The sequence below is a fragment of the Alnus glutinosa genome, chromosome 7, assembly GCF_958979055.1.
Source record: "Alnus glutinosa chromosome 7, dhAlnGlut1.1, whole genome shotgun sequence".
NCBI classification, from domain to species: Eukaryota; Viridiplantae; Streptophyta; class Magnoliopsida; order Fagales; family Betulaceae; genus Alnus; species Alnus glutinosa.
The window spans coordinates 7,457,896-7,474,066 of NC_084892.1; the positions used below are offsets into that span (position 1 = coordinate 7,457,896).

General features: G+C 30.8%; 1 protein-coding gene across 4 annotated transcripts; it reads left to right on the top strand.

Moving 5' to 3' along the window:
- Nucleotides 1–1,808: 1,808 nt before the first annotated feature.
- Nucleotides 1,809–15,792, top strand: LOC133873850 (early nodulin-20-like). Of its 4 annotated transcripts, none has more exons than XR_009901166.1 (3): nt 1,809–2,302; nt 3,656–3,771; nt 15,624–15,792. XR_009901166.1 is itself a non-coding variant. In XM_062311632.1 (2 exons), exons 1-2 carry the CDS (start codon nt 1,817–1,819, stop codon nt 7,057–7,059), a joined length of 528 nt encoding a protein of 175 aa, XP_062167616.1. In that variant the 5' UTR covers nt 1,809–1,816; the 3' UTR covers nt 7,060–7,611. The 4 variants fall into 4 exon arrangements, 2 of the variants coding, with proteins under 2 accessions (XP_062167616.1, XP_062167615.1); XR_009901165.1 differs by lacking the exon at nt 15,624–15,792 and adding an exon at nt 7,018–7,611; XM_062311632.1 differs by lacking the exons at nt 3,656–3,771; nt 15,624–15,792 and adding an exon at nt 7,018–7,611.
- Nucleotides 15,793–16,171: the final 379 nt, after the last annotated feature.

The window sequence follows — 16,171 nt, forward strand, 5'->3', positions numbered from 1 at the left end:
TATAATGTCTGTTGAGAGGAAAATAGCTCCAACATTGGAGAGATATGCATGTTTAATTATGTCCTATTTTGGCCAACCCCACTTGAGATTTGAGAACCCTATTCCATGCCTCAATCAACTAATGAATTCAAAGGTATAGAAAGGTGAAACACTTTCTAGATCTTTCTTTCAATATGGGCATCATATATATGCATGGATAGTTGTTCCTCTCCAACGACTTGTTTGCCTCTTTTTTTAAAATTATAGTTAACCACCTCTTAAAACGCCTTTACATGCATCCGATTCTTTACCATTCTTCATTTTGCACAAAATGTTACACTAATTCTTCATATATGAAAATTAAATCCCCGTAGCAAATTCAGTGCTGTTTAATTGATATTTTAATGAGAATGAATTTTTTTTTTTTTTTTTTTTTTTGTAATAGAGAATGACTATTTTAAAGAATGAGAAAAAAGTGGGATGTAAAGTGTGTAAAGAATAAAAATGAATCTATTAATGGAGTAGAGAATGAGATGTAGATCGAGTATTTTTCAAAAGCGAGAGTCTTTCAAATAACTTTTCTTTTTTTAAAAAAAAAAAAAAAAAAAAAAAAAATCGGATGGTAATGCCTAACAGGTTATAATTAATATTATGCATTGGAAATGCTTTAATTTCGCAATATATATATATAATATATATGATTATGAGCCGAACTTAGGCACTTTGTTTAAAACATAAATTGTATTGGTGGAATATTTGTCTACGTACGTACAATACCCAGCAAATATCATATAATTAACCTTGGCCAGTTGTAGTCAGGCTGTTGAATTTGTTGTAGCTTGTAATTAATTAAGGTGGAATATATGGCCTAGCTAATACATATCATCATGCATTTGCACATAATTAGAGCTCCATCGAACAATGTCAAATCTACTTTTGAGTAAAATATTCACGAATAATGTGGTTCAAAATATTTTTTTACTATATATTTTCAAGCCAAAAAGAATCTCTCTCTCTCTCTATATATATATATATAATGTAGGTCCAACTTTTCAAAAAGTTTATTCGTCATATGCACAATAATTAATGTATTTCATTGTCCAATCCCAGTTTAGGGAAGATGACATTTTTATGTCGTTTTTCCTATTCAGCTACATTCAAACAAGATTTGATCGATGTTTTTATTTGCGCAAAAAGAAAACTGACCAAAGCTAGGCATTATATTATTTAATGTCGTTTTGAGATTACATTAGGGAATACGACATTTTAATGTCGTTTTAAGATTATTTTTTATTATTTAATGGAGAAGAACCAAATGGGAAGATAATAAAGAAATTAAAAGAGGAAATATCGACCGGATAGGTAGTACTTGAAGGATAATCTCAAAGAGTAAAGGGGCATTGTTTGTTGCAACGTCTTAGTTGGCATTACCACAGAAAGCCGACTTTTGGAACAATATGAAAGGACACTGAGTAATGATAGGCAGGGACCATCTTACCGGCCCCTGCCCGGCCCTTTCCTACGTGGAAAGGGCCATGCCAGTTTTATATTTTTTGAGGAATGCTACAGAGGGGACGTTCATCCGTCCCCTCTCCTCCTTTTAACATTAAAAAAATCAAATTCAAAAGAAAAGTACATTTTTCTTTGTTTTTGGTTTTCTTTTTTATTGAATTTGATTTGTTTAATGATAAAAGGAGGAGAGGGGACGGATGAACGTCCCCTCTGTAGCATTCCTCATATTTTTTTAAAAAAAATTTTTTAAAAAAAAAAAAAAAAAAAAAAAAAAAAAAAAAAAAATCAAATTTTCGAATACAGCAAAACCAGTTCAGCGGTGTCCATGTTCTCATTTTTGTCTTCCCCCCAAATTTTCCCTCCCTCTCTCCATCTACCCCAAAATCTTCCCACCGTCGACCACCGTTCGGAGCTCCGTCGTCCTTCCGGTTCCAGCGACCAGTTTCTCACGAGCCCGCCACCGTTCCGAGCTCCATCATTCTTCCGGTTCCGACGAGGTGTTTCGCACAAGCCCGCCACCATGGCGAGCTCCGTCATTCTTCCGGTTCCGACGAGGTGTTTCGCACGAGCCAGCCACCGGTTCGAGCTCCGTCATTCTTCCGGTTCCGACGAGGTCCCCCACCGTCTACTTCGATCTCCATCTCCATCTCCGACCACTAGGCACTGCCAGGCGCCATCACCGTCGTTCTCCATCTTCGGCCAAAGCCCACCCACCGGCCGTCTTCCAGTTCCGGCCCTCTTCCATCTCCGGCCGTTTTCCAGCTCCGGCTTCCCCCCAAATCCGTCTCCTTCAAGTCTAGGTCTCCGTCAGGTATTAAAGCAAACACCTTTCCTTCATTTTTTTTTTTTTTTCTGCAGTTATGCTTGTGCTTGTCTTCAATAGCATTTGAAGCCACAGACTCTTCCCTTATGGAAGGAATTCATTACTAGAAATTGGAGCCATCAGAAATAGGATAAATGTTGCAATGATGTCAGTTCATGAATTCCTGAAACCTATCCGTCCATGCTTAAGCAGAGTTAACTTGGAATAAAATTTTGAAAGGCAATGTTAAATAATCAAAGATTAATGCTTGTTTCACATCCTTTGTCTTCTTTCATCAGAAGCATATTTGGAAAACCATAGCCCCATTGGAAATCATAACCTTTCCCTTCCAATGTCATGGTACAGACCATTCTTTAGACATATGTTGGAAATTCCAGAACCCTTTTCAAATCATGGAATTATGTGTTTAAAATTATGTGTTTTTAAAAACATGTCTCCTTGTGTGATTTGAAAATGTTGATTTTTAAACCCGTGATATTTTTCAAACCATTTCTAAACGGAACGTATTTTGCGATTTTGTTTTAAAGCACTCTGTTTTTTTTTTTTTTTTTTTTTTTTTTGATGTTTTAAAACACACTTGAATAACACCTTCCAATGGATATAAAGCAAATTCCAAATAGATGTGATGGGATCATGGGAGAAAGGATGAAGTGATATGTAAAAGTCATTCCAAGTTTTCCTGTTGACGGCAGCAATATGGCCTATGTTATCTCAGAAGTTTGTTTTTGCACTTTGTACTCAAAACCTTTATCCCTTGATTGATAGCATAAAATTATGCTAACCTTGATTCAACCTTATAAAATAAAGCATTTTTTAAAAAAAAAAAAAAATTATGTGCAAGTGTAGGAACTAGACTTAGCCTCTTTAACTAACGCTTTATTTGCAATCACCCTCAAACTTCTAAAAGTGAAGATCGACATCCGCTCAAACTACTTAATTAGTTCTTTTACTTTGTCCCTTGAATGGATTTTTCATTAGCTCTAATGAAAAATTTGTTTTGTGCCATACGCGTGACAACTCCCTTAAACTACTTAGCTATTTCACTTTATCTACCCGAATGGATTTTTTGTTAACTCTAATGGAAAATGTGTTACATGCGACACGCAAGACCTAAATTCTTTATTATTTTCCTTATCAAACATGTGAAAATATAATTGCGCTCTTAGATTATATATATATATATATATATAAGGTTAGACGACTATCTTTCATCCAAATTAATTAGTAACCTAATATTGTTCTTATGCTTAGGCCTTTATTGAGTGCTATGTTTCTTGAGTGCTTTTCTTATAATTATGAACTAAATGATAATGCATTGCTATGAATCTTTATTTGTTACAGAAATTTTTAAATGGATTTATCACAATTGGACTTGATTTCACAACACGAAGATGATTGTTCATTGACACATATTGAACTTGATGATGTTGTGCCCATCGAAATGGACCCTCAAAATGGTATGTTGGACACTTCATGCTTACCTTTAATTTTTGTTCATTTGTCCATTTTCCTTTTGGTTAAGAAAAAAAAAAAGCAATTTTTGGGTTTCTTAGGATATTAATTTAACTGATTAAGAGTGTATTTGACATTGCGATTCATCACGGAAAAAATGAAATTTTAAACCAAATCACATAAATTGTATCGTTTGTGAGTGCGCTTTTTAAAAATATGCGTGTGTTTTCAAATCGCATGCAAAGGAGTGCGTTTTTAAAAAAGTTTGATTTTAAAGGCTAAATTGCAATTTTATCAAACGCATAACTGCATTTTTAAAAATCGTTATTTCAAATCGCACTTTTTGAAAAGGCAAACTCAAACGGACTCAAAGTCTAACATTTCTTTTTTATATATCAACTTAAACTTTTAAAATAAGTATTCATGTGACATGGTATCAAAGCAAATGAAAGTTTGAACTTTGTCTCCGACATTCACTTGTTGATGGAGAATTTGAACCCACATTTAAGAAAGAGTAATAGAATATTAATTTGAATAATTAAGGGTCCGTTTAGGTTTGCGAATTTAAAATATGCGATTTAAAAACAAGAGTTTTTAGAACGCAATGAAATGTTTGATAAAATCGTAATTTTGCTATTAAAATCATACATTTTGAAAAACGCATCACATTGCATGCAATTTTAAAATGTAGATTTTTCTATACTTTCAAATCGTAATTTTTAAAAACACACTCTCAAACAATACATAAGTCTACCATTTCCTATTAACTTACCATTTTAAAATAAATAATGATTTAACAAGGTTAGAGCATCTCCAGCAATTGGAGTTAAAGTAGCTACTCATAAAGTATCAATCTCTACTTTAACGACCAATTTTCTTAAAAACACTCCAACAATAATCTCTATTCCACTCTTTATTTTCTTTAAATAATATTTTTTTATTGTTTTATTTTCTTTCTCTCTCTCTCTCTCTCTCTCTCTCTGGTCACTCCTCCTCGCCGGTGGGTTCACCAGAATTTCACACCCAATCAACTTCCGACCAAAACAACAACAAACACCAATTATCTCCAAAATTAATCAAACCCAAATCCACAAATCAATGGACACGAGTAAACAGGGATTACAAAATCATCCCCAACAAATCTCATGGGTTTGTCTAAAATCCAACAAGAGATTCATACACACACACACGGGCGGATGTTCACAACACAGCCAACACACACAATCAAAATTATTAACGCCACCACAGGAAACATACCCAATTGGCCAACTAAGGAAAAATTCATAGAAAAACCCATTTCAACTGCTGGAAGCCGCCGAAAATCACTCTTCAACCACTAGACGACGACTCGTAGGAAAATCGACGCCTCTGGTCGACGGAAATCGACGCCTCCTCGATCGACCCACCTTTCTCAAATCTCCTTATCTCCGATTCTTCTCCTTCCTTCTTCGTCGAACCCTAAGTGGGGAAGTGGGAGAAATGCGGGATTGGAAGAGAGGGATGGAGATGAGAAGTGAGAGAGAGAGAGAGAGAGAGAGAGAGAGAGAGCGAAGTGGGGGAGAGGGTGAGAGAAAATATAATAAAAAATTAAATAATTGATGAACAGTGAATAGCCAATAGTGCTTATTCACTTACTGGCTATTCACTGTTCATGAAGTTAGAATAACTACTTTGCTAGAGAAAAAGAAAAAGAAAAAGAAAAAAAAAAAAAACCAAATTTAACTTTTGGGTTAAAATAGCACTCTTGCTGGAGATGCTCTTAAACACGCTGTTAGGAAATAGAAGTTATTAAATTTAAAAATAACACTACATAAAGTATAGGAAAAAATAAAAATAAAAAGGAAGAAAGAAAGAGCTACTAATGGAAATGCTTCAAACCTCTGACAAAAAAAATAAAATAAATAATAATAATAATAATAATAATAATAATGATAATAATAATGATGGAAGATACATGCAAATCCTTTATAGATTCAAGTCCACTAAATTTATATAAATAAAAATCAGTTGGTAGACGTCATTTTAGCAAAATCCTTGCTTAATTATGTTGCATTCATTAAGGACCCTAGATTGTGCGCCCACTAAAGCAAAAGAATAAATTCCATGAATTGGAAAGGAAATATTTTATATTTTGCTATTATATTTAGCAATATATATGTTGTTATTATTTAAAAATTTTAAATAGTGTGTCAATATATTATTTACCATGTAGTAATATATATACAATTAAATCCCTAAAATTTAATATGAATTGAAGATGTCAAATCGACTTTAGCACCGTCGGACTGAAAATACCATAAATAAGTCAAAGGATTAAAGCATTAAGCCCATAAGTGTTTTCGCACAATCATTTATTTAAATTCTCTCAAATTCGTGTAAAAAATTTGAATGGATTCTAATCCAAAGCATATTCCTTAGAAAGGTTAAAAAGTCTAAGGGTCTTCCCAATAAAATAAATGATGAGGACTATAATCTATTAAAAAAAAATAAAAAAAAATTGATGAGGTCTATCTCCAAAGAAGAGATTAATTTTCTCTCAAAGCTCTTTCTATTCTATTGGTTCTCAATTAGTATATATTGACGTAACTATCGGAGATTCTCTGTTAGTAGAGACGGAGCTAGCATTTAAAATTTAGAGGATAAAAGTGAAAAAAAAAAAAAAAAATTAAGAGGTAAAATTTTAATTTTAAAAGATTTATAATAATATTTAAAAAAAAATTGAAAAAAACATGGTGACAAGTCACCATAGAGCTCCGCCACCGACTGTCCGCCTCCGACTTTCGCGTCTATAATGGTCGGTTTCTTGCATTTCAAGTGGCGGACCATGCGAAAAAGTGACATCGTTACGGAATATTAAAGTGAAATTGAGAGATGCTGCTAGCTCTGATCGGACGGCTAGAAGGAATGAAATTAAACCCTTTGATTTTATAAATCGAAATAATTTACATAATTTGTCGGGGCAACCTCAGTTGCCCCACACACACACACAAACACAAACAGCTTGAGGAGACCGTACCCGCTGTGTCGCCGACAAGGACCTCGAATTGTACGTGCTCGACCACCATTATTCTTGATGGACATCATAGTAGGCTTTTCCAACAATTCCTCTTAAAAAGAGAGAGAATTTATTGGTTGATAAATTGATAGGGGAGTTCAAAATATAAAAACATTCCAAGCATTTGTCTATTTATATAGTTTTTAAGAATAATTACAAGTACATATGATGGGACTTATTGGCTGCCAATTTGCAGGAAATGGCACCACCACAGCCCTATCCGCTTGTGCTTTATTGAGTTATCATAAGGGGAAAGACGTGTGTTCATACCTATGAAATATATTCTTTATTCTTTGGGGTAATTACATTTTTCTCCCATCAAGTCATTGTTAACATGCTCTCATGAATTGACACCTCGACCAAAAGAAAGCATCCAACTACCAACTTTACACACTTTGCCCCCTTCCGTCAGTTTAATTCGTAAAAAGACATAAATGCCCTCAACTTTTTTAAACATATTAATTTTAATATTTTTTTTATTAATTACTGTTGGAGGGCATTTTGGTCTTTAAACCAAAATTAACGCCCAAAAATGAAATATTCCGTCCAAGTTAACGAAATTCTTTGACGGAATGGAGCAAAGTGTGTAAAGTTGGTAGTTGGATGCTCTCTTTTGGTCAAGGTGTCAGTTCATGGGGGCATGTTGACAATGGCTGGTAGTTAATGGGGGAAAAAGGTAATTACCCCTTATTCTTTTTTGTCCTTCTTAACTACAAATATTTGTCTTTATAAATTAATATAATGAAAACCTAGGTCTACAATGTTCTTATTTTTAAGGAAAATAAAATAAATCGGGTATTATAATATTTTTACAAATTGACTTAACAATCTATAATTGTTAAAATTTGACTAATTATAAACTGTTACATCAATTTATAAATAAACTTACAGTAAAAACTATAATATTCTTAGCCGTGACACCCTAGATGGATACTACCCAAAGTTTTTTTTTTTAGCCTATGCAAAGGGGGAAAGGAAAACAATTACAAGGAGATCTTTCCACTTCTAATCCTAATAGAAGAGAGGATGAAAGAATGATTGAGAATGCTTCCAAACACTCTACAGGAAACAGTCCATTTTATAACTTGGTGTGCACGGAAATTTGCACATTTAGGCTCCGTTTGTTTCGGCGTAAAATATTTTCTGGTATTTGGTGTGACCGAAAATAATAATCGAACCAAAAATATTTTTAATTTGACCGAAAAAACTTTTTTAATTTCAAAAAATAATTTTTATTTTTCAATCTTATAAATCATTTTTCGAATTTAAATTTTTCATTTTGAAACTATCGGACCATCGCTGGACTATCACCAAGTTAGCACCGAGCCACCCATTTGGCGAGATTTTGGTTGTATGATCCGACGTAGTATTAAGCCTTGTCCATTGCATCATAAAGGCAATGCCGTAGGGGTGAAGAGTATACTAGCAAGCCTTGATGAAGGTTCTTGTTCGTGGGCCATATACTCACAACTCACGGCTTATTACACTTGTAGAGAGAGACTTGGGTTGCTAGGCCCAACAATTTGAAAGGCTTTTTTTACAGTTCACCCATTGGGCTGTATCTTAATTGAATGAGACCAGATTATCTTACATGGATTTTATATGTATTTAGTTTTTTCAACATTTAACTTCACTCTTTTTAAATAAAAAATTTTAAAATTAAATTTGAACTATTGAAAAATTACAGCATGTATGCTATAGTGTTTTTTTAGTACTTAATCAGGTCACTTTTTTATAACAGTATTTTTTATTTTTATTTTTTCATTTTATTTAAGAAGCAATCTCTCAATCTTTTTTAGCAAAGTTATAAAGCCTAACAAGTGTTGCTAAGAAAACTATAGCTTTAATTATAAAATTTTTACAGACTGACTTGACAGTTCGCATGTCACTTACCATATTAGCTATTAAATAATTAAATATATCCATCGTATTTTGTAACTTAATTTTTTATTCACATGGCATTATGTGGTACTTATGAGACTGTGACGTGAGTTTGTAAGAATATAGTAACAAAAACTGTAACACCTCGAGCATTTTCCGGCCAAGCCTCATATGATAATCCATCAAGTTGAGCTTATTTTCACATTGCCAATTACAAATTTTACCATATCAAGCTTCCTCCAACCGATTTAAACTATTGATCGCAACAAAGACTTTAGAGCATCAAAAGTGTGATTTTTAAATTAAATCATAGAGAATGTTTTGGTTGATAATCATTTTTTAAAAAAATAAAAAATAAAAATAAAATAAAATAATGATTAGAAAACGTAAAAATAATTACATTTTCAAATTACAGGCAAGTGGTGTATTTTTAAAAATGCACGATTTTAAATGTCAAACCGCGATTTTACTAACCGCTTAACTGCGATTTTAAAAAATTGCATAATCAAATCACATTTTAAAATCATTATTTTTAAATTGAATGTTTTAAATTCGTAAATCTAAACGGACCTAAGTTATACCTAGTTTACAAGCAAAAACATAGACAGTGGGAGATATCAAGTTTAGATGGTGTCTTCTAATAAGAAATTCAATACATAGGCTTTCCTAGGCCTGGTGTTTTTATTTGGTTAGGTATTGGGTTGACTTTGATCCAGTTTAAAATATACATACGAAGCCCAGTTGAGCAATTTACATGAAATTACTCAATCATGACAACTTTTCCTTCTGTTTACTAGAAAATACTTTTTATTTTATTTATTTTGTGTGTGTGTTTACTAGACTAGTAGACTCGATCTACCTGTTAATAATATTTTTTTTTTTTTTGTCTGTATTGCGTACATAACTTGCCAAAATTCCTATCTTTCTTGATTTGTTTAAAATTAAGTAAATTAAGTCAAGGCAGCATATCCTTCATTTCTGGTACAACCATTCTCTTCATTATCTTATAATTTGTATCATTGCTGCTCCATTCATACTAACATATCTTTTTTTTTTTTCTCTCATGCATTATTTTTTTATTTTTTATTTGTTTTGCTTTTGCTTTGACTGACCACTGCCCTTTCTTTTTGTTTTCATAATCCAAGAGAAAGAGATTATGGGGCTCTTTGCCCTGAACAATTTGGAGTGCAGTGCCTGCATGTTGTTAGTAAGGACAATAGGTTAGTTACCATAGCAATTTTGAGGGATTGGGATCCGTATAAATTAGGTTGTTTGAATTTTTGAATTTTATTAAAATTCGGACAGTCTTAAAATAAAATAAAATAAATGCTATGAAGCCCACCTGTCCCGGCAGATAACATGAGGTAAACTCTGCATCTTCATACTCTTAAATTGTTCGAATTTTAATAAAGTTCCAACCGCCTAATTTAAAGGCATCCTCCAAATATATATATATATATATATATATATATATATATATATGAAATTGGAGCATGGCCTGCCAATTGGAGCATGGCTCGTTGGTCCTCAAATAAAATAAAATGACATAGTGGACTAAGACATGGGAATGAAGTAATTTATTTATTTTTAGATCAAATGAAGTAATTTTTAAGGTGAAGGAAAAACGGAAGTGAGTGCCATTTTCGACTATCGTGCAGAAATGTTGTAGCGTGTGAACAAAGGTTCTTAGTATTCGATCAGAATCTCTTACAATTTTTTTAAAATTATAGATTCTTAAAGTATGTGAATTCAAGTCATTTCATGCACCGAACGGCATGAAAAATACTACATATTAAAAATGTTACATGTTAATAATGAGATCGAATTAAGTATATTTTTATGAAGTTCTTATACGTTATGTCGTATAAAATCTTTGAGCAAAAAATTGTCTTTTGAATTATCAAAGAATAAGCGTCTCTTCAAAAGTGAAGAAAAAACATTTTGAAATTTTTTTTTTCTCGATAACATGTTATATTTTTAATATGTAGCATTTTTCACGTCGTTCGATGTAAAAAATGGCATGAATTCACATAATTTGATAATTTAAAATTTCTTTAAAATTGTAAAGGATCCTAATCTTTATGAGCAGAGTAATAGAGCCTAACGAATGTTGCTAAGAAAACTATAGTTTTTATTATAAATCTTTTACAGACTGACATGACAGTTCGCGTGTCATTTACCTTGTTAGCTATTAAACAATTAAATATATCCATCAAATTTTGAAAATTAATTTTTTTATCCATGTGGCATTATGTGGTACTCATGGGACTGTGACGTGAGTTTGTAAGAATATTGTGACAAAAACTGTAACACCTCAAGCATTTTTCCAAGCCTCTTTTGATAATCCATCAAGTTGAGTTTATTTTCACTTTAAGATATTGTTTTCATGTTGCCAATTACAAATTTTACCATATCAAGCTTCCTCCAACTGATTTAAACTATTGATCGCAACAAAGACTTAAAGAGTATCAAAAGTGTGATTTTTAAATTAAATCATAGAGAATGTATTGGATGATAGCCATTTAAAAAAAAAAAATTAAAAATTAAAAAATTATGATTTGAAAACGTAAAAAGATTTGCATCTTCAAATTCCAGGTAAGTGATGTATTTTTAAAAATGCATGATTTTAAATGTCAAACTGAGATTTTACTAACCGCTTAACTGCGTTTTTAAAAAATCGCATATTGAAATCACACATTTTAAAATTATTATTTTTAAATTCAACATTTTAAGATCACAAATTCAAACCGACCTAAGTTATACCCAGTTATACCTAGTTTACTTGATTGTTGTAATATGTGTGTTACAAACATTATTTCATTTTTAGCCATCTTTAAATGTTTTACCATTTGGTATTAAAATATATTCATGAGTTTTTATGGCAAAAGAAAAAACTAATTTATTAAAATACATATATTTATGAGTTTTTATTTTGCAACCGTTGGTTATTAAAAATTGTTTTATGGCTTTTTGATCTTCAAACATTTTTCATTATTAAAGTTTATTACCTTTAATTTGTAACGGTTAATAGTTATGAGTCTTATGACCGTTTGCCATTCATGAGCCTTAAAAGAAAAATCTAGTGTTTACATTTTTTGACCGTTTATATAAATTGAGTTCCCAATGCATTTGAGAACAATCTTCTTCTTTGGCTAAAACCTCTAACATATTTTTTTAGTGTGCATGCATATATCCCAACGTGAATTTAGTTTTAAGCCATAAAGCTATTATTATATTATTAGCTTTTCTACAAGAAAAATTATTCTTAAGTCTCCCATCTACTTTAATCAAAGGGTTGTTCTATTTGATCTTCGTTTTTGGAAGTGTGTCCTTAACGAAGATACACGTTATAGTCTAATCCTGGGAGGTTGCGTGTCAAGAGATCCGATCACACCGAGTTATACACTCCCGGAGGCACGAATCAACCTTTAAGGACAACGCTCTTGCGTGATTCTATAGCATTGTGAGATCTTTCCTTAATTTAATTTTAATCCCTTGTACAGTATTTATTTTATTATTATTATTATTTCGGATCAATATGGTCTAGCATCAACAATAATTTTTCAATGAATTATTTATTTAACAATTATTTATTTAATTGTTAATTTTTTTATTGATATTATTTTATTTCAATAAGAACTTTGTGCACCATCCAAAATTATTTCCAGCAGTTTACCAGCAAAAAACGTAGACAGTAAGAGAAATAAAGCTTAGATGTTGTCTTCTAATTAAAATAAGAAATTCAATACATAGGCTGCTCCTAGGCCTGGTGTTTTTATTTGGTTAGGTATTGGTTTGACTTTGATCCAGTTTAAAATATACATACGGAGCCCAGTTGAGCAATTTACATGAAATTACTCAATCATGACAACTTTTCCTTCTGTTTACTAGAAAATACTTTTTATTTTATTTATTTATTTTGTGTGTGTGTTTACTAGTAGACTCGATCTACGTGTTAATAATTTTTTTTTTTTTTTTTTTTCTGTATTGCGTACATAACTTGCCAAAATTCCAATCTTTCATGATTTGTTTAAAATTAAGTAAATTAAGTCAAGGCAGCATATCCTTCATTTCTGGTACAATTATTGTCTTCATTATCTTATAATTTGCATCATTGTTGCTGCATTCATATTAGCATATCTTTTTTTGTTCTCTCTCCATTATTATTATTATTATTATTATTTTGCTTTTGGTTTGACTGACCACTGCCCTTTCTTGGGTTTTCTTTTTTTTTTTTTATATATATAACATTTTTGTTTTCATAATCTAAGAGAAAGACATTATGGGGCTCTCCTGCCCTGAACAATTTGGAGTGCAGTGCCTGCATGTTGTGAGTAAGGACAATAGGTTAGTTACCATAGCAATTTTGAGGGATTGGGATCCGTATAAATTAGGTTGTTTGAATTTTTGAATTTTATTAAAATTTGGGCAATCTCAAAAAATAAAATAAAAAATAAAAAAAGCTATGAAGCCCACCTGTCCCGGCTGATAACACGAGGTGTGGAGTCCATCTATACAAAACAGGTAAACTTTGCATCTTCATACTCTTAAATTGTTCGAATTTTAATAAAGTTCGAACCCCCTAATTTAAAGGCATCCTCCAAATATATATATATATATATATATGAAATTGGAGCATTGCCTGCCAATTGAAGCTGGCTCGTTGGTCCTCAAATAAAAAAAAATGACCTAGTGCACTAAGACATGGGAATGAAGTAATTTATTTATTTTTAGATCAAATGAAGTAATTTTTAAGGTGAAGGAAAAACGGAAGTGAGTGCCATTTTCGTCTATCGTGCAGAAATATTGTAGCATGTGGACAAGGGTTCTTAGTATTAGATCAGGATCTCTTACAATTTTTTTCAAATTGTAAATTCTCAAATTATATGAATCTAAATCATTTCAGGCACCGAACGACATGAAAAATGCTATATATTAAAAATGTGACATGTTAGCAATGAGAAATGAGTATATTTTTATGAGGCTCTTACACGTTATGTCGTATAAAAGCTTCGAGCAAAACGTTATCTTTTTTATTAGTAAAAAATAAGCGTCTCTTCAAAAGTGAAGAAAAAACATTTTAGAATGATTTTTTTTTTCCTCGATAACATGTTATATTTATAGTACGTAGCATTTTTCACGTCGTTGGATATAAAAAATGGCATGAATTCATATAATTTGATAATCTAAAATTTCTTTAAAATTGTAGAGGATCCTAACCCTTTCAGCACTAAATTAAACCATTATACCATGTCCACCATCTTTGAGTTGGACTTCAAGTGCCTCATGCAAATTTAAGAGCAGAAAGAGAAAGCTTAGTTTTCAAATATTAATTAAATGATTGAATTTATAATTTGTTATTAATTTAATTAAAATTTTAGGATAAATAAAGATTTATAATAATATATTCTAAATTGTACTAGGTTATTTGAGAAATGCGGCGAAAATTTGAATTTGTCTAGAACATAAACTATTTGTAGTCTTTTTGTGTTGAAATTATCACTTTACAGTTTAGAGTTAGGTAATTGATTTGATTGGGACAACATAGGTAATGCCTCAATTTCCTAGTCTAAGAACCACAACCTAAGTGCTGGTGCAATGCATATGAGCACCCTAATTACACATTTACACGCACGAGACCATCAAATCCATATATGAAAATGATGCGAAGAATATTAATTAAGAGCTCATTTAATACTCGCAATGTCTATTTCATAAAGAAAATGAATAATTATTGTTGAAAATTAAATAACTATTCATATTTCTTAATTTTGTTGTAACGCTGTAATAGAATAGTGAATATATGATTTTTTTATTTTTATTTTAGAAAAAGTACACATAATCTCCTCAAATTACCACATCATTGTCAATGTACCCCCCAAACTATCAATTGTATTAATCTCACTCCTTAAACTATCAGAAAATGTTAATGTCCCCCTAATGACAAAAATGCTCTTCATAAAATTATTAAAATAAAATAAAAACTAGAAAAAAATATTAAAAAAATATAAAATAACAAAAAATTATTCCAAAAAAAAAAAATTAAAAATTAAAACTGTTTTTTTTAAAAAAAAAAAAAAAAAATTTAAAATAATAATTTTCAGTTTTTTTTTTTAAAAAAAAATTGTTCTTTTTCGTTTTTTTTAATTTAATAAAAACTAGTTTTTTTTTCATAAATAAATAAATAAATTTCAGTTATTTTTTCTTTTTTTTTTTTCTTTAAAAAAAATGTTCTTTTTCGTTTTTTAATTTAATAAAAACTGTTTTTTTTCATTTGTTTTATTTTTTATTTTAAAAAAAAAATCAGTTATTTTTTGTTTTTTCGTTGTTTTTTTTGTTTTTTAATTTAATAAAAACTGGTTTTTCTTTTTTCTTTTTTTCATTTGTTTTATTTTTTTTAAAAAAAAAAATCAGTTATTTTTGTTTGCTTTTTTTTTTTAAAAAAAAAAAAAAAAAGTTAAAAAATTTGTTCTTTTTTTAATTTTTTTTTTCGTTTTTTATTTATTTTTTTTAAAATTTTTTTTTATTATTTTTTTAAAGTTTTTTAGTTTTAGTTTTAATTTTTTTGAATTTATGAGGACATTTTTGTCTTATTCAAAAAAAATTAGGGTTATTTTTGTCTTTTTGTTGGTCTTAGGGGGACATTGACATTTTTTGGTAGTTTAGGGAAGCACATTGACAAAATTGGTAGTTTATGGGGTACATTGACAATTGAGTTGCAGTTTGAGGGGGGTATGTGTACTTTTCCCTTTTATTTTTATCAAAGCAAGAAAAAACTTTCAGCCGGCCTTAGAGAAAAAACTCTTAGAAAACATATCTGAGAGGAGAAGGAGATCTCTGATCCCTCCTCCTCTCCCTTTCATTTTTTACTCCCTGCTCCTACCATTCCCCTCCCATTTTGGTTTTTTCTTTTGTTTGTAGATGCTCTCCGACCAGATCAGCAATTTCGATTTCTTTGTTGTGCATACGTCCATCTACCTCAATGTTGTGCTGCTCATCTCTTATATGGCCGCCGATGTTGTTTGCAAGTGTGAGGGGGTTATCTCTTACAGCTTGCATAGTTCGGTGTGAAGGGTTATCTCTCACGACTGATTTAAATAAATTTTTCTAGAATATTTGGCTACCCTTGTCTTAGATCTAGTCTGCTCGGAGCAAATTTGTTCTTTAACTATTTTTGTACATGGATTAGCTAAAAATGAAAGTCATAAATAAGTACTTTAATGTAATAATTTTGCTTGTATCTATGACTTTGTAACCTCGTAGCATGATAATTTTGCAAAGCTTTGTACTTTGTGATGTAAGAGTTTTATGCTCGTGATATTTGATCAATGAAATATTCAGATTTTTCGTTTAAAAAAAAAAAAAAATATTGAATATGTATGCATTTGTTTGGTACAATACAATATACTGGTGAATGGAATTATATTGTGAGAAAATATCCTAAAGCACCTTTAATGGCTTTATAATAC

What these genes read in the sequence shown, in the direction of transcription:
- LOC133873850 (XM_062311631.1), top strand. Translation starts at nt 1,817, where the DNA reads ATGTTCTCATTTTTGTCTTCCCCCCAAATTTTCCCTCCCTCTCTCCAT. An exon ending in CAAGTCTAGGTCTCCGTCAG is followed by an intron (nt 2,303 to 3,655) that starts GTATTAAAGCAA and finishes TATTTGTTACAG; the next exon opens with AAATTTTTAAATGGATTTAT.